Raw genomic sequence first — 18,533 nt, 5'->3', positions numbered from 1 at the left:
TTAGTCTAGCTGTGTCACCCTCAACAAGGATTCATTGTTGCTTCTCTTGATGGGATATTACAATGTCAACAGATCATAGTAATCCTAGGATTGAAAGTCATACGTCAACCCATTTGATAATTGACCCCTCAATCATTCTCAATTCATGAACTGGGTTGGTCAACGTTCATGCTTACCTAATGGGTCTCTTGCGTGGGTCAAAATAGACCTAACCCCAGTCTCTTCCTAGACTGGCGCCACTCCGTATCAATCCCTACTAGTTTGAAAAAGAAAAAAAAAAAAAACATTTGTTACGAGCTAGGAAATTTGTTCTATTATTTTCTGCACTTCACATCTTCTTCTTCCGAGCGATGTGGGATTTAGAACATTAATACATTGCTAGCTAACCAGTTAAGATAAGCAAGTGACAGGAGAATTTAGCATGACCACACCACTTGAGCAAAACCACCATTAAAGAACAGAAAACAAGAAAACTTGACAACCATTTCAATCTAGTAGTACTACAATAAAGAGCAAAAGAGCGCAGTTCAACAAGAATATGAGCTGGATCCTTATCCTGTTCAAGAGAATCTTTAAACTAAAGTTTTGATTTCTGCAAGCTTCTACCATTTAACTAGAAATCATAAGCTCTGTTCCACATATTCATCAATGCCTGTCTTGCTAGACTGAGGCTGATGTAGATGAAGCATCAGTTCAAGCTAACATATGATTCATGTTTCTTCAGATAAATTTAGTAACTCCATCTGCTACCTAAACTGAAGAAGTTGCTTTTCTTGGCATGATGAAAGCTCTAATAAAAAATAAGCTCCCAATTGCCTGCTCAGCAAATACAGTAAATTGTTATAAACAACATGTTTGTTCATCAGTAATTTAGACTACTAATGCATACAGAGTTAAAATAAACTAGAAAAAAATACTCGTACCTTAGCTTCATTAATCAGAAGGCCTAGGGGAAAGCCTTAAGCACAAAGGATGGGCAACAGCTGCATGAGAACTCCAAACCCTGCCTTTTTATGTGATATCTTTGTCATGGAGTAAAGATGCAGATCTCCAACAAGAGAGAGCATAAACAATCCGGCCTTTCCAGCCATGAAGCAACCACTCACTATCTTCATCAATTACGAAATCTCTATGGTAGAGGGAATTTACCTTCTCCTTTGCTATCTTGACAATTTCCCGATCCAAAGGGAGCTGTATAAGTCCAGCTCTTAGATTTCTGACTCGCCACTGCTTGTACTTCTCTGGTCTCTCAATCCTCTCAGCGCCTTCACATGCAATGACATTCATTGCTTCCCATCCAAATATTTCTTTCTCTAATAGTGTCCTCTCTGGAATGTCACGAGGTACATTTGTCTCTAGCATATCAAACAACGTAGAAAAGTGGAAGAGAGCTTCTCGGAATCGTGAAATGAAAAATGGTGCACTATATGCACCATTCACAGTCCCCAGTATAAAAACATCCGGATTCATCTTCGTGATTAAGTTGAGAACAATATTCCTTGGACTCTCCACAATCACAGTTTCGTCCAGTAGATTTCTAAGCCTGTGAATACTGTTTACAACAAGTACTTCATCTTTATCAATCTTCAAATCTTCAATTTGAATGGTAGCCCACTTCTTAGCTATTGCATCGAACTTAAATGGAACTTTAAATTTTGCAGCATATTTTGCTAGCCGGCTCCCTGTCTCTTCAACCCTTTCAGCTGGTCGAAAACCTGGTTGCGGAAAATCAATCCCAGTAATCCGAAGCTTAGGAGATCCACCAGGTCTAGAGGAAAGACGTTGAATAAGGACAGGCCATTGGAAACCGTAGAGAATGCCAAAATCGATAATATGAAGCTTTGTTGCTTTCTCAGCTACAATCATAATTGTTTTATTTGAGAAAAAATTTGAGAGCTTCTTAAAAGGACATGCCGCAAGATATAACTGATATGCTTTCAAAACATCAGCCGCTGATGTTGGCTTTGTGATAAGGGCTTTGTATATCTTGGTTCCAGAACCAGCCAATCGAGCCTCAAGCCCATCAGCAAAATAGCAGGCCATTCTTTGCATACCATCTCCTGTGGGCGATGAATGCTGTCTAATTTGCATCAACAGGTCATTCGCACTTCTACGATCATCCGTCGAAACAGCTTGTGCACACATAGTCAAGAGAATTCTCAAATCAACTGCATCTCTTCTGCCTCCTGGTTTCTTCCTACGGGCCTTTCCTTCATTAGACCCTTTTGACTGTCCATTCTGTTGCACATTCTTGTTTCTCCCATTCTGTAGAGCTTCACGAAGAGCAGATTCTTGTCCACAATTCAGTAACACTAAATCGAACATTGCCGAATTTACACTCGGTTCAGTGTAAACTGCCGATTGCTTGCCACTCCTCCCACCCTCCGAATACACATCTTCGGGATGAGGATTTTTCTTTCCCCTGGTTTCATCAACAGGAAGCTCATTCCCATGCTTATTTCCCCTATCAGCTGTCACATTCTTAGCTTCTAACCTCAGATCTTTAAGAGAAAAGCCGCTACTCTCCAAATCAACAAACAAGCAATTATTATTTGGAAGAAACTTACTAGCTTCTTCAAACCCTTTCTTAAACTGCGCAACAGATTCGGCCTCAGTAATAGTGCTGCTCCCTGAAGTGTAAGATGCAAGAGAAATGGATTGAGAAGGTTCATCTACAGACTTATGGTCATCCAGATCACAAGTCAACCTAGGATCCACTATGTCACTCACATTAGTGCTGCTACTGTAATTCACGTAATTTCCATCTTGATTTTCATGTTTCAGATCAACAGAAGGGCTAGTATCGTGAATAAGCTCATAAAAGGATTTTTCAGTGGCTTGAAGTGCTGTGGAATACTCTTGATACATGCAGTTCTTCTCTTCTATATCTTCTTCCATAAGTATCTGGGTTATGTACTTCAAAACTACATCACTAAAATCGAAATCCTCATGAGTATCTCCCTCTTGGTTCACTATTGAACCAGGGGGCAAATTGCTAGAAATTGTATCAGCTTGCAAAGGTGTATTTCCATGCATTTGGTCTACAAAAGGGCCGTTTGCTTTGAGATTCTGATTCGATGAAACAGAAAGGCTCCCACAGCCGAGTTCTGGTTCATTAACAGAACCATACAATCCCTTCAGGATTTGGTCCATGACCATCTATTGCAAGAAACTATCAGCTAAAGCCACACTTAACAATCGGGGAAAAAAAAAATCCCAAATTCAGTTTCCAACATCAATATCCCTGCAACCAGATCAAAAGGAAAATTCAGCCCACAATAGGAAACCAGATACCCAAGATCGATTAACCCCAGAATCACCGGAAATGGGAAATACACAACAAAACGGAAAAAAGTGGGAACTTTGCGAAGTAAAATACATTGGATACAGAAATTGAAACAATTATATAAATATATAAACTGACAAAAAAGTTGATCAGCATGTGCTAAAGGTGAGAATTAACCGTAATCGCATTTGAAAAACAAAAGAATCAACATCAAATCAAAGGCACCAAAGAAAAGTTAAGCATGGAATCAGGTAATCTAAAGTGGAATCAAGTAAAAAAAAAATCTTTTAAGTAATTAAACATCCCATATAATAATAATGTGATAGAAAAAGTATCTCAAACAAACCAGAGAGACGCAGAGAGAGTGCTTCGCCTCCTCAATTGCCGGAAGAGACTAGGGAGTGTCGAAAAACAAAAAAAGACTGCTTTTTTAGGGTATGAAAATGAAAGAATGAACATTTGGCAACCGCCACTGCCAGCATGCGCCGAGGATCCGTGATGGGCTGACGCAATCTCAGCCGTCCAAGTTTTGTGGGTTCTCGAACGCTTGATTCTCTCCTCTAACGATGGTTCAACTACTGAGTACTGACGCGGGTGTATATCATTTATGTTCTTCCACTATAGCTCTATAGTTCTGTTTGGTAAAGCGAAAAGTTTGATTTTCAATGCTAATGAAAATATTATGAAAAATATGCTGAGTTTAAAATTGTGAAATATGCTGTGAGGTGTTTGGTGGATTAAAAACTGACGTTAGTTAAAAAACTGTTTAATTAATTTTATGTTGGTTTTGTTGTGCTGTTGTCTTTGGGTGGGTTGTCGTTCTCCGATTAAACATCGATGATTATGTTAATTTCATGCATATTTAACGAAATATTTCATCAATGTTGTTTGACAATTCAAAAAATGAAAAAAAATATTGGAGACTAACTTTGAAAGTTGAAATAATTAAGCGGTGTTAAGTATATTTTGACCCACGCAAAGAGACCTATTAGATAAGTATGAACGTTGACCAAGGTACTTCATGAATTGAGGAGTCAATTATGACAATGGATAACGTATGAAAGTCAATCCTAGGATTACAATGACCTTTTTTTAAACTAGGAATATAAAAGTCGTTGTCCACCACCCTTTTTCATCATTTTATGTATGAATGTGATGTTTGAAGTAGAACCATTCGATGTAGCGTTTGTTTCAATTTCAAGTCATTAGTGTCACATACATACATGTTAGTCAAGTGCATGACCTCATGTCAATGTCAATGTCAATTCAGTACCTTTTTTTTTTTTACACCCCTATCAGAGAACATCTGTGATTGAAGTGTGCGACACAGATCATGTGCCCAATTTCTTGGACCTATAAACATCAATAGAATCGTGCCACGTAGATCTCCGGGGTACAAAAAGGCCAAAAAAGCAGTTGACTGATTGATTGTTCATCTCTCTCTCTCCCCCTTATTTCTTCAGTCAAATTTCGATGAAATGTCGATATTTTTTTATCATTGACGGTACAAAAAGACAAATTTAATGTATATTTTTCAATTAACAATGTGATTGTTGATTAGATTAAGCCAAGAAATTCAAGCCACCTCTTCTTTCTCTAAAATTTACTCTCAACCAAAATTTGTCTCCTAGTACATATGTAAGGAGGATGAGCAGTAGACCATAACACGTTTTAAGTTCTGCAGTAGTTGGTCCATCTAGTTTATAATCTTTATTATGTTCAATAAGGAATACATAAAAAAAATTTCACCATTTCATATTTTATGAAATTTGGTTATTCTCTTTTAGTTGTCGTGGATTCTTCTCAATATCGATTATGTTGGTTGTGTTCAAGTGACACATATTTGATGCACAGTGATGAGACTCATAAATCTGATGGAGTTTCTTTTTTGATGAAGGGGAAGACAAGAATTTTGATCAAATCCATGTATTTTGTTTTGCTTTCAATTTTTGTTTAAGTCTATACGGATTTAGCATAGGATAGTGTTATTTGAGTACATCTCAATGTTAGTATGATATTAGTCCAGTTCAGTGTTTGTTCTTAGGTTTTGTAATTCCTCTGTTAGTGTTTGTAAATTCTTAGGCCACTAACATAATGTTAGGTGTAACGATTGTTATTATGGAATAAAGTATTAGGGTTTAAATCCTTTATAAAAAAGTTTTTGAAAATATTACAACAAGTTCTCGAGGGTACTATGGCCTTGTTAACGTGCACTGCATGCGCATATATATCCCGTACACACTACACAATGCCATCATTGTTTGCTAAAGCGTCGAAATAAGCATCCACTTTTGACAGGTCGATTTGCTTCTTCTTTTGTTTAAATGATTTTTAGGAGATAAATCAATTAAAAATCGATTAATTGTGTTATAATTGTTGTAAGAGCCATGCAACATTAATTTCAATTTGATTAAAAAGGTTTAAATTTTTATAATTGTTAAAGTCTTTTTTCAGTATAATAATTTTTTTTATACATATATATGTTTTAATGCACTCGCTGATTTTCATTGGTTTCACTTATAGACGGACTCTCTTTTTCAAATATTCAACTAAAATACAGACAAATAACATTTCAATACTCAAACAAATTATATAAATTACAACACCGTGATTTCATGAGGAAATATAGAACGTCTACACTTAATAAATTCTTCTAGTTGTTACGTGTACGACGTGACCCATGCAACTGCGTAATCGTGTATATTGCAAGCTTGTGCGCACATGACAATCCATTACTCATACGAAGTTTACATATGCAAGAGTAGATGTCTTCTCCAACAACTTTAGACCATTCAAATTCCAACCAAATCAGATTCAACGCATCTATTGAGACAAAACCCCGTAATTCTCGGAATAGGCCTGTTTTGAATCGATATTGGATAATATTTTTGTTTTTCTCCAAACTAGCTTTTATTGCTGTGAACTGACATTGGATGAGCTGATGAATAGACAATACTGCTGACTCCAAGTCTGATTAAGGGTGCCTTTCATAGAGTGAAAAGATTTATTTTCAATGCTAGCAGAAAATTGGTGAAAAAATTGAGCTTAATTTAATATTAAATTTAATATAATAAATATAATTTTTATTTAAATTAATTTTTGGTATAAATTATTAAATATTTTTATATCAAAATTAAAATAATTATCTTAAAGTATTAATAATATAAATTATTAATAAAATATAAATTATTTTTTAAGTCAAATTATTAAAAAATGTTAAGTAAAATAATAATATATATTAAATTAATAAAATTGTTAAGTAAATAAACGAATAATAAATAAAAGAATAAAAAAAGTGTAAAAGAATAATAATATAAAGGTGGGTCCCATCTTTTTTATTAAAAAATAATTTGTAATAATTTTTGGCACAAAGTCAAATCATATTGATTTGAAAAAGAAACCATGAAGGCTACAATCCCAAAAAATGGGGTTGAAAAGTAAAAATGGGGGTTTATAAAGCATCACCCATTGGAATATATTCTTTCTTTTAGTATTAGGGTCATTATGATATGTTTAAAAGCAAGAATGACAAATCAATATATGGTTTTAGGAGGTCTTGAGTTTGATTCTTATAGTAAACAATATCTTTGTGGCAATGAAGGCTCCAATCCCAAAAAATGGGGGGTGAGCAGTAAAAATGGGGGTTTATAAAGCATCACCCATTGGAATATATTCTTTCTTTTAATATTAGGGTCATTATGATATGTTTAAAAGCAAGAATGGCAAATCAATATATGGATTTGGGAGGTCTTGAATTTGATTCCTATCGTAAACAATATCTTTGTGGCCATGTATTGAGATTTGATCCAACTTATCATGTCGTCATGTGATTTGATAACCCGGGTTTAGTATCATATTGGATGTGTAAAAGACAAATTTGTATAGTATCATTTTTGGTTATCAAAAAACAAAAAAACAATGGTCAACCAATACTTGTTGAAGGTGACACACAACCAGACCAAGACCAAATCAAGTTCAAGATTAAGAAACCTAACATACATCTTCTTTATCCTAATGTGATATCTAATGCTAAATTATTGTCTTCCATTGATCGACTCATTGAAATAAATAATTGACATCCTCTCTGTCACGTGAAGTTTTTGCGAATGTATTCCAACGACATGGACATGAAGGATCATGCCGTATCACAAACACCACAGAAAAGCCAGAGTCAAAAGACAATTAAAAAAAAGAAGAAGAAGAAAACTACTTAATCTTCTGCAGTTAAATTCAGAATTTCACAAGTACAAGTTACATAACTTGAATGAATTGAAAGGGAAAAAAAATTATGTGGAGATGTTAGAATAACCTTATTCCACCAAGTCATTTACAAATGCCAGCCTATCCAAGTAGGAAAGCGGCAATGAATCAATCATGTGAGTGTGAGAATGTTACATTGAATGATTTATTTGTACAATTGGCTTTTCCTATGCACCTGTAACATTTTTCAATTTTTACATTATGAGCGGGATACATTCGGTTCCATCCTTACCAGAATGAGTTTCTGCAGCATTCAGAATTCCAGGATGAGGCTTCCCTTGTTGCTTAATTTGATGATGAGACCAATACGCATGCACAGCTAAGACCCTGTCCAACAGCTCCTGTGGCACTGGCTCACCCCTTCTTTGCTGAGGGGCAATTTCCGCTGTGTGAACCAATGTTTTCCATTTGTCCTGTACAACCCCATATCAAAAAGGCTTATGGTTAGAACATCTCTGCCAAATTACCATGCAATGCATTGTTGACAGCATCCACTCAGAATGAAAACCCTCAGTCCAATTCTTTCTTCTTCTTCTTTTTTGGGTTTTTTGGGGAGGAGGATATTAGTTATGATCTATATATAAGGGAAAGCGTATGAAAAAATTCCTTTCCTAAAAAGATCCTACAAACATAGAAAAAATAATCACTGATTAAATATGCAACCTAATCACTAATTAAATATGCAACTGCACAAGTATGTCGATAACAAGAACTATCCATTCATTTGAATAGCAACATGAGCACACCCTTTATTATGTATGTCATAATTGAATAATAACCAGAATGGAAGATCCTCACCTTCAAGTCCACATAAGTTCGATGGTCTGCATCCTCAAAAGCACGCAATTTAACATCACGCCACCTACAAAAGAAAAGAATGACATAATTAAACTTTTGAATAAGCTAACAATAGAAACTAATCCAAGAAGCCTGTTATATCAACTCTGTGTCATTTAACAGGTCTAGAATCAAACCTTCCAGTTCCTAGTTCTTCAACAGCGTGCACCAGTGCTTCTACTTCTGCCACAGAAAAAGGTCTCCTTGTTCTACGTTGCACACATTCAGATCGCCTGGGTTTCCGGTTTGCAGGGACCATAGCAAGTGTTTCGATATTCATAGCTGGAACTGGGACCAGAGCTCTACAATGGTTAACTGTTGTGTCAGTTGGCGTGTCAGCAAGAGATGTCACTGATTCATTATTGCATTCAACATTATCGCCTGGATTGGTCAGTGAGGGAGGGTTAGGTAAGGCATCAGAGTTCCCTGAATCAAAAATAGGATTCGCTGGGGACCTGCAGATAAAGCAAAAAAGGTATTAGTAACAAATGAGATGCAACAATGAATACATTAATAATCCTAAAACCATTATCTAAAATCTCATCCCATCTGATTGACAGATTTATGCTTCAAATACTCACATTGAGATTATAATCAGGGAAAACTAAACTGTAGAATAACAAACAGTTTCTTTTCAATTATAGGCATGAAAGTGCATCTGAATTACCTAGATACAAGTTGAGAAATGTCACATGGATCATCTGCGCATACAGGAGGAGGAGCTTGCGCAATATTAGACTCTAATGTGAAACCCAGACTATCCAAATTGTCTTTACAAGAGATTCCAGTCTGTGAGAGGGTTCTGTTGTCATCTCTAACCTTCTTTCCTCGAAGAACTACCCCAACATGTAAACCATCTCCAAGTATGGAAGTCACAGCCTCCATAACTGTCCTCTATAGGATGTTGCATACAACGTCATAGTACAAAAATTAGAAACTCAACAATAAACGCACCCAATAACAAATTGCTTGAATAATTTTTGATGCCACTCAATAGAACATATAAGACGACAAAAACCAGGCAATAACCTAAAGAAAAGCAAAAGAAGGGATGGTAAAAATGTAAATTTTAATTACTAATAAATAACGAACATCAGTTATGATCACTGCTATGCACAATACTAGTGAGTAGTGACAATTTTTTATGCTGCAATAAGGAAGAGTTCTCTTCATTGTATTCAGAAAATCGACACCCAAAAATACCTTCAATGAGGCAACAGTTGCTGTCTCTGGAACTTCAATGAAAAGCTCTGGTACCCTGAAGGATTTTATGCTTAACTTCACTGTACAGAAGAATATAACAATCAGAAAACCTTTTGAATCCCACTCAAATGAATGACTTTTCAATAATTCACCAAAAGCTCTAACCATGAGAATCCTTGGAGTAAAAGGTTGCTTGATGCCCCTTAACTCCAGGTGTTATTCCATTCACTGAACATAACAATTGAGAAAGTTAGTTACAATACAAATTACTTGGACCTCGAATCCCTAAATAATAGGAAATGTAAGGAAGATACCTCCATTCTTCTCCCTGTTCATCCCCTTCTCAGGAATATTAGAAACACTCTCACTACTGAACCCACCATCAGAAATCACGACCGAACTCCGATCAGAAATTTTCCTCCTCTTGTAAAGACTGTTATATTGGCATCTTTCACGATTCTGATATATCTTTCTCTTGTGATACATGAAAGGCTTTAGTCCACCATCTAAAGGCCACAACATGGTACATCAGCATCAGAAAAATCAAACATAATTTCTCAGAGGCATGCACCCACTGACATGCCCACACATCCAAGAAGTGGCAAAAAATCATGAAGTTCAGGAAAAAGAAAACCATAATGAGACTCACACAAAACGAAGGATCTGACAATATTATTCAAACCACTGACAAGATTCTTACCAGTTTTTTCAGTGTCACAGTCCTTCAATTTTGGAGCTACTTTCCAGTATTTTGATGTCAGGAACTTCCTAATTCTTCGGTCTCCAGTTCGTGTTAGAGGCCTAAAAGCTTTTATATTGGTGCTAGGTTTAGTACACCTAAGAAATTTTTCAGCATCATCTCTACTACCTAATTTGACACCATTCCCGTGCCTAGTAAAAGAAGCATCTGGAACAGGATTCATGCATGTTGGCAATTTGACTTTACTGTCTGATTTGACCAATGCAGGAAATTCCGAACACAAATCTATTGGATAGTGTGAGCCATTTGCATTATTCATAGTCATATATCCAGCCACCAACTTCTCAGCCTCTTGCTGCCTTCTAAATCCCTTATCTAGGTTGCCATCACAAGACTCAAGAAGATCAGGAGAACCGCCCTCTGTCACCCCATGAAAATCTCCAGAAGCCGTCTCACTTTTGCAAATAACAGACTTCACATCACTGTTGAGTTTCTCTGAGAAACCAGAATTTCTGGTTACTGAAGCACGTTCCAGAATAGAATCACATTCATCGGGTGTCATTTCTTTTGAAAAGCACTTCCCATCCATCTTTCGCAAACCCACCTCAGAGACAAAAGTCCTCTCTCCGCAATTCCCATGATTAAGGCAATCAGCTATCAGTGCCTTATTTTCATCTTTCAGTTCTTGTTTAATGCCAACATCACTGATCAAAGGCAGATCATTTCCTTCAGATGCATTGCTAGAGGTGGAAGAGCTTTCACTCTCTTGCAACAGCTTGCCAGCCAAAGACGCCAGCAATTCAAATGCGCATATTTGACCATCATCAAATGTCTTCTTAAGTGGACCCCTCCTCTAGCACCAATGACAAGCAATTGATTTAAAACACATACAAGGTAATGGCAAATACCACAGAAACAAATATTGCGTTATACGCTTACTCGAGCTGATCTGGGAGCTTTAGGTATAGTGGGGACCTGAAAGCCATTAAATCCATAACGTATCCTCTTCTTCAACACCATCTCAGGCATACAACGCAATAAGAACTCATCAAACACAAAAGAAACTTTTTCCACAAGATCCAATTACCTGGCTAGCTGCCATGAAATTCATGAAAAAGAAAATAAGAGACCTAGTATGCAGACAAGTATTTTATATAAAAAGGAACTGCATGTAAAATTTAAGCTGATCAGCAGTTTGAATTGCACATAAGAATATAATCCTGACAATTCATCCCTTATTTGGTATAGGAATAAAAGAATTATGGAAAAGTTCTGCAAACATGGAAAATAGCCCTCTCCTTACTGAGTACAAATCAAATAAAGAAAAAAAACACCACGAAAATGCATACAGAACAAGCCAGAGAAGAAAATGCTATTAAAGATTCAACCATACATCAGGAATTCAGGATCTTGAACAATGACGTATGAAAGCTAACCGGTCAATATCTCCATATTACAAACACAATTCTCAAATAAGATAGTCAGTTCTAAATGTAAGTTGCAGATTGTGTTAATTAATATATAAATCCCACTTACCCTGAAAAAAAAGAGTAAAAGATAATCTACAAGGTATTAGCATGATATGATGGGAAAACTACTTTATTCTAAAACAAATGATTTAGATCCGGATCACCAGAACTCAAGCACCAAATGATCTCAAAAGGTGCAGAGAAAACTGAACTAGGACTTCGATCCAACGCCTGATATTATGTCCTCAGTCTGAGAACAACAGGCGTTAATTCCAATTGCTAATCAAATTCTACCTCACCTAACTCTCACGAGCGGATCTCGATGTAAACTTCAAATTCAGTTTGACAAAGAAGAAAGAAGAAGGTGAGGTGAAAAAAAAAAGACATCCAGAATTCACGGATGATCAAATCCCAAACAATAAAAACAAGAACTTGATTAACTCACCTTCTCAACAACGATCACAGAATCAAACAAGCATGCGGAATTCCCAAGAGTTTATCAACAAATGGACTCAAATTCAGTACAGAATTACGCGATCCAGCGGAAACAACAAGAATTACAGAACTCTACAATAAAATTTTCAAATTCATTGAACGATCACACACAGTTCCAATTCCTCGTCCATTTCTGTCTCTCTCTCTCTCTCTGTTTTTCTCAACCTCTATTTGTTTATGGACAAAAACCCACAGAAGATGCAGAAAACCTTTTAAAAGAAAAAGAAAAACAGTGGCTTAAACCCCCACCCCCGAATTATATATCTTTATAGTTTTTTGGCCACACAACCGGATCAGCCGGTAAATTAGCAGTATTTATGAGATGGGTTTTCGCCACGTGGCGCTGTGATAATTCATAATTGTACGCAACTTTGTCCATGATTTCTTAATTTGTGGGGGATAAGGTTGGACAAATGTAAGGGATAAAAACTGGTGAGTGGGGAGTTGGATTCCATACAAGCATCAATTGTTTGTTAAAATGCACTCTCTATCTCAACCGTCCAAAACTAAACAAGTTTTTTTTTTTTTTTTTTTTATATTTTATTTTGGGTAGTTGATGATGATGATCACATTTGCTAATTTTGGGGATGAAAGTTTTTACTTGGAATTAAGTGTATTTACTCACATATTTTTTTTTAATAGAAACATCAAACATGAGTTTGTGTTATATGTCTTTATGATGGAATATAAGAAGGATTGAATGAAATAAAGCATGCTTAAATTTGCTTGTCAAAAAGGCCAAAAAAAGAAAAGCAAAAAAAGCAGGCGTCTAACTCTGACACGCCTTGTTTAACAAGTCGCCCAATTCGCCAAGTGTCACGCAGCCGGTTGTCCAGTTCAGTTTTTGGCAAATGAAAACTGCACAGTTGGGGGGGTGGACCCTTCCTTCAGTTCAGCTTGTGGTCTGCTTTGTTTTGCGATTCGGTATCTTATCTATATATGCTTATTACTCTACAGGAAAGAAGGTCAGAAAAGGCTAAGATATGTGGTATCCATCCCCAACAGTGAAAAGAATATTCCAAGAACCATAATTGCAAAAGCTGCTAGCAGACTGCATACTAGTCTTTCTTTTTTATTGGTTAATTAAAATTATCGAAAAGACTACAATGACTTCTTTTACATATTTGAATGCTGAACCCCAATGATATTACCTTCGTCTTCTACAATCTTAAATATTTGGCAGTCAACATAATCAAGTTCTAAAACTACTCGACATATATGGTACGTTGTATAGTTTGATAAGGAAAAAAATACATAATAATAATTGTATTATATATAAATGTAGGGAATCTTGATTCAAATTATTAAAAAAGATATGGACTTTTCGGTCATATCTTATATCTTGTTAAGAGCCAAAGTAGGTGTTAATTTTATAGCATTTAACATTTCACATGACAATGGAGAATTAGTTTACATGTGACCCTCGCGCGAGCAAAAGCATGTGACGTTGCTTGTGGATACACCTTATATAATTAACCCAACCACGTATGGAACAATATACAGTTTTGTAAGTTTGTACATAAGACCTACATGTATATATATATGACCCCCAACGTACCCCAAAAATAAACCTAAACCCCAACCCTCCATGGATTTGAATCCAATACCTCAAGGGTCCTAGGAGGAGGAGTAACCTACCAATCATGCTACTCCTCTATCAGAAATCCACACCCCCTTACATGCCAACAATACCAATAGTTTGCTTCACCAAGTTTACACCAATAGCCAACCTAACCATGCGTGTATGGGATTCGGAGCTCTAGAATTCACCTATTAGTTTCTTTGTCCTACACTAATATAAGTAAAAGTGAAGCACTGACAAGCTGCAACTCTCATATATATAAATCCGAGCTATTGTTGTCCTTATTTGCCTGAACATATTTTAACAGATCACATGTATGGAGAACATTGCATAAGCAGTTCTGGGATTTTTTTTTCTTTGCAAGTGAGTGATCGGCGACCTCGATCTCTTTTATTGTTAACAAGGCTCAAATTCGGGAGAGCTTTGCTGTGGTTGATAATGAACATATATGAATTATTTGCGGGTATGGGACACACTGTTAGATGCTGCGGTCTCTAGAAGATTTGGAAAATACAGCCAGCAGAAGAGAACGCCTCTTGTGTCATGATTTGACTCGTTTATTAGATAGAAAATGGTAAGCTATTCTTGTGTTTCTCTTCTATGGGCCAAAATCCGGCTGAGCCTCAAGCGATAAAGCAATACAGGCACATGGCCTAGAAAATCCAACAAGCCCATAGTTTGGGCTAGAAGATTGACCGACCCACGGTCTAGAAGACTCTCAACATGCCCACAGCCTGGGCTAGAAGCTTTATAGGCCTACAGACTAGAAGACGCCCAACAGGCCCTCGGATGAGATAGAAGACTTATAGGCCCATGACCTAGGTTGCCAAACCATCTAATAATATATAGGTCTTCGATCTTTAAGTTCCTTTAGAGGCAATGCCTTTTCAAGTCCTCCTACAAGCCCATGGCCTCAACAGATAGGCGGAGACCCAAAAACTCATCCAGCGCACTGTCCATGTCCTGTCACCTTGAAAGGGATCCCCATTTTTTTTCTTTTTTTTCTGGCACAAGTAATAACCGATTATAAGCCACACCAATCCAAACCAAGATAATGATCTGGAAGATCATGATCACTGTCCAACCAACACTAAAACTCCGTAATAAAATGACTGAGAATGTTGTCGGAGAGTCTCCTAGCTGTGGCCCATTTGGATAAAACATCCGCCCAAACATTCTCATGTCTTGGAGATATTAATTGCACGCCCACTCTAAAATTATATTTTCTCCGACTAAAAGTTCTTAGCCACTTATGTGATTTGATGGTCAGAGCGTTCTTGACCATCAACACACTCACTCGAATATTTTCTTTGATCTTCGCAAGTTGTTGGTTGCCTTAGATGACAAGACATTGATTAATGTAGATTCCCACGTCTTCATCCTTGTTTATGGAAAAATTATTATGATCTTCTGTTGGTCGAAAGATACTTTTGATTTTTGAGAGAGTGGTTTTGAAGTTGGGCTTGGTTGAGGACTATAACTGAGCCGAGCTAATTAAGCCCAAGTCTTCGTTTCTTGTTCTGGCATTATCTTTGTCTCAAGCCTATTAGTTGTACACAATATTGTCCCTAGCTTGCATGTGGAAGAATGATTCATTAATTGTTCCCTGTTGACCTATTGTTTGTTATATAGCCGTTAAGTTAGTTGATGTGTTGGTGAAGCTTCACTGTGCTAAAAGTAGCAAACATCACTGAAGAGTATGATGGGGATTAATTAGAGAATCCTGGGACCTCCTAGGATTACAATCATACAAATTAAGGAAACAGACTTCACATGCAAAAGAAAGTTGTGGAAGCAACAATGGTGGCACTTCGTCGTGTTGCATACATGAAAAGGTAAGGAAGACCACAGATATGATTCCATGTGTCTTGCTTGCTTCATAGACATGGAACTTTTTTGTGTTTTGGGATTGCGTAAAGCTCAATAAAGCCTGTGCCTAGATACATAATTTTGTGTAAAGAGAGGACATATAATGGTCCCTTGGTCCAATCTAATGGTCCAGTGAAGCAAACATTCAATACCTAAATAGACTGCTCCAAACTTTGGAGATTGCAATCATTAGGCATTGATAATGTATACCTTAGTGTTTAGTGGTTATTGGGTAGATAAACTACAAACCAGTTAGGGTGTTAACTAGAAAGGTTCTGAATTCGATTCTCATTGAGAATAATATCATTGAGGTCATGTGCTGTACTTTGGTCAAATTTATCATGTCATCGTTAGGTGAGATTTTTTTTTTTGTGTGCGTGGGTCAGACGACCTACAGAGTTTAGACCCATAAGTCATATCGAATATTTGAATATAGGCTTATATAGTTTCATTATCGGTTAAAAAAAAATGGTTGATAAACTATGTATATTGTTCTCGAGACACACAATTTCAAGCGGCAGGCCTATCTTTATCTTTAGGTGACAAGTTATTGTATGTAATAGACGCACACATATATATGTATTATATATTAGACTTTTCTTGAATTATTTTGTGGCATGAAAATTATAAAGGGGGACACGATTACCACTTAGAATCTCTTTATCCAATATTCAACAAGAAGATATATATATATATATATATATATATATATATGTTGCTGTATTATTGCTTATTAGTATGTGTTGCATTGATTGATAGACTCATCATTTATTGTATTTAGTTGTTGTGTTAATTATTCAACTGCTTGCTTCAATTTCTTCCTAACACTCGTTCCTATTAATTAATTACCAGTATAGCTACAAAAATTAATGCTGCATACCTATCTATCTTTCTTGTATTTCACTTCAAATCTAAAGGTGAAATCTTCTTAAGTGTATATGCTGTGTGTGTATTGTTGAACAAAAAAAAAAAAAAAAGCTTCAATTATATGATGAGGTGGTCGATCTACAGCTACTAGATTTTGGTTGTAAAAGCCCACCGTCCCTCCCTCCCTAACTGTTGATTGTTTTCCAATCTTTACTGCCCTGTCTTTGCTTTCATGATTGCATTCATTACTGCTCGAGAGAATATATCAATATATATATATATATTAGTGTTTTTACTAATCAGATTAAACTATTAAAGTTCATAGCCTCTGGAAAAAGCTTGATATTAGGTTAAACTGAATTTGTATGTGTAGAGCCAAACCTTTTGAGTTTTGAGTTTGAACAAAGAACAAGGTCAGAAACGTATAAGGTATACATACATGATACATACACAAACATGACTGCAAAAAGAAAAAAAACACATGACTCGGACTTGGAAGTCTTTGGATGAGACGTGATTATGCGAGTCCACTAAAACGTACGGCTAATGCACGGCGCAATATTTGGACCGATGAATGCGGATAATCCGGCCCCACTCACATTATTTTTTTTTCTTTTCTTTTTCCTCCAATAACTAATAATAACAATTGTGTTATAACCTAGCTAACATTAGGCATGCAAACATTCTTCTTACATTCACATGGAATGGAACTAGTTTCTTCAATCTCCGGTATTGGACTTCCAACTTTATATTTTATTGCACATAGTTTTAGACCACGAATTTTTATTGCATGTGGGATCAATATATTACAAGATTATCCGCATTATATAATATATACTTAAGATTTTTTACTTATATAGTCAACAACTAAAATTACTTTGCACTTTGACTTTGGTATAGTAGAAGTTATACGTTCATCACAAATTTACGGTACAAGTTTAAGCCAAATTGACAAATGATGATGTCCTAATACAATTAACTATCTCTTTATACCCAAAAAAAAAAAAAAAAAACTAATGTCAATCGCAAATTTTATTGTAGACCCATTTTCCTCTTGTATAATAATCAATCAATCCTTATTATTAAGATTTAGAGTTTAGGATCGTTCGACATTGTGCAAATGTTTGGTGTTTTGGATCGTCCGTCTTTTTCCAAACAACATGGTAATCGCAACTCGTAAGGGTATTCTCATGGACATTTAGTTAGCTTCCCACTTGCTCCATTTTTCAAGCCCACCACAATTAGTTGAAGGATTCCAAAAAGGCAAAAAAACTGCTTAGGCATAGAGGCTGCACTTGATCCCACAACTTGCAAATGAGGCAAACTAGTTTCATTTCATAACCCCAAACAATAATGTTTGAGATCCCAATAATAATCATCCCAGAAGTGTGTGACATACAGGGGCGGATCTAGGAAATGTTATGAGAGGGGGCTTGATCAATAGGAGAGAGCGAAAAGTAGTCCAAATATATCCATATATTAATATGATGATAAAGTCTTACAATTTAATTTTCAACTCCAAGTGCCCAACTCTTAGTGTTCTTTCTCTTCAGCTGCATACTCATACTCTTTTGTCTAGTCTAAAACTAGTTCAGAGAATGTATGAATAAGCCTTTCGAAAGCTTACAAGTCGACTAGAAATATTATAGTAACCATTCAAAATTCAAAGATACACAGAGATAAGGAGAGACCTCTTACCTTCGGTTTTGAAGAAGGCCAATAGAATGATGTATTTGAGAATCAGTTGATGAATTTAAAGAAAATCATATGGAGACGGCGGAGCTAGTTCTCTTGACTTAGTATGATATCTCGTACGAAGTTTAGGGGAAAGAAATTGGGCTTATTAGGACTTGTGGAGAGTTGGGTTTATTAGAACTTGTGGAGAGTTGGACTTATTAGGGCTTATTTTGTATTAAAAGAAATAGATTTATATTGAAATTTGGGTATATTTAATAATTTTTTTTT

General features: G+C 36.1%; 2 protein-coding genes across 3 annotated transcripts; both read right to left on the bottom strand.

Moving 5' to 3' along the window:
* Nucleotides 1-474: 474 nt before the first annotated feature.
* LOC119988617 (scarecrow-like protein 14) lies at nucleotides 475-3,859 on the bottom strand. Its single transcript, XM_038833718.1, has 3 exons — nucleotides 3,633-3,859; nucleotides 924-3,244; nucleotides 475-816 (listed from the first exon to the last, which is right to left on the bottom strand). The coding sequence occupies exon 2, from the start codon at nucleotides 3,157-3,159 to the stop codon at nucleotides 1,012-1,014; it is 2,148 nt and encodes a 715-aa protein (XP_038689646.1). The 5' UTR covers nucleotides 3,160-3,244; nucleotides 3,633-3,859; the 3' UTR covers nucleotides 475-816; nucleotides 924-1,011.
* Nucleotides 3,860-7,482: 3,623 nt separating this feature from the next.
* LOC119989583 (telomere repeat-binding protein 4-like) lies at nucleotides 7,483-12,481 on the bottom strand. Of its 2 annotated transcripts, none has more exons than XM_038835197.1 (10): nucleotides 12,201-12,481; nucleotides 11,226-11,381; nucleotides 10,287-11,139; nucleotides 9,901-10,092; nucleotides 9,752-9,814; nucleotides 9,587-9,666; nucleotides 9,051-9,277; nucleotides 8,521-8,838; nucleotides 8,345-8,408; nucleotides 7,483-7,959 (listed from the first exon to the last, which is right to left on the bottom strand). In XM_038835197.1, the coding sequence occupies exons 2-10, from the start codon at nucleotides 11,313-11,315 to the stop codon at nucleotides 7,741-7,743; spliced, it is 2,106 nt and encodes a 701-aa protein (XP_038691125.1). In that variant the 5' UTR covers nucleotides 11,316-11,381; nucleotides 12,201-12,481; the 3' UTR covers nucleotides 7,483-7,740. The 2 variants fall into 2 exon arrangements, with proteins under 2 accessions (XP_038691125.1, XP_038691127.1); XM_038835199.1 differs by having other exon boundaries at nucleotides 11,226-11,377.
* Nucleotides 12,482-18,533: the final 6,052 nt, after the last annotated feature.

This window comes from Tripterygium wilfordii, chromosome 21 (genome assembly GCF_013401445.1).
Source record: "Tripterygium wilfordii isolate XIE 37 chromosome 21, ASM1340144v1, whole genome shotgun sequence".
NCBI lineage: Eukaryota > Viridiplantae > Streptophyta > Magnoliopsida > Celastrales > Celastraceae > Tripterygium > Tripterygium wilfordii.
The sequence above is the reverse complement of the archived record's forward strand: the minus strand, read 5'-3'. Positions and strand labels throughout refer to the sequence as shown.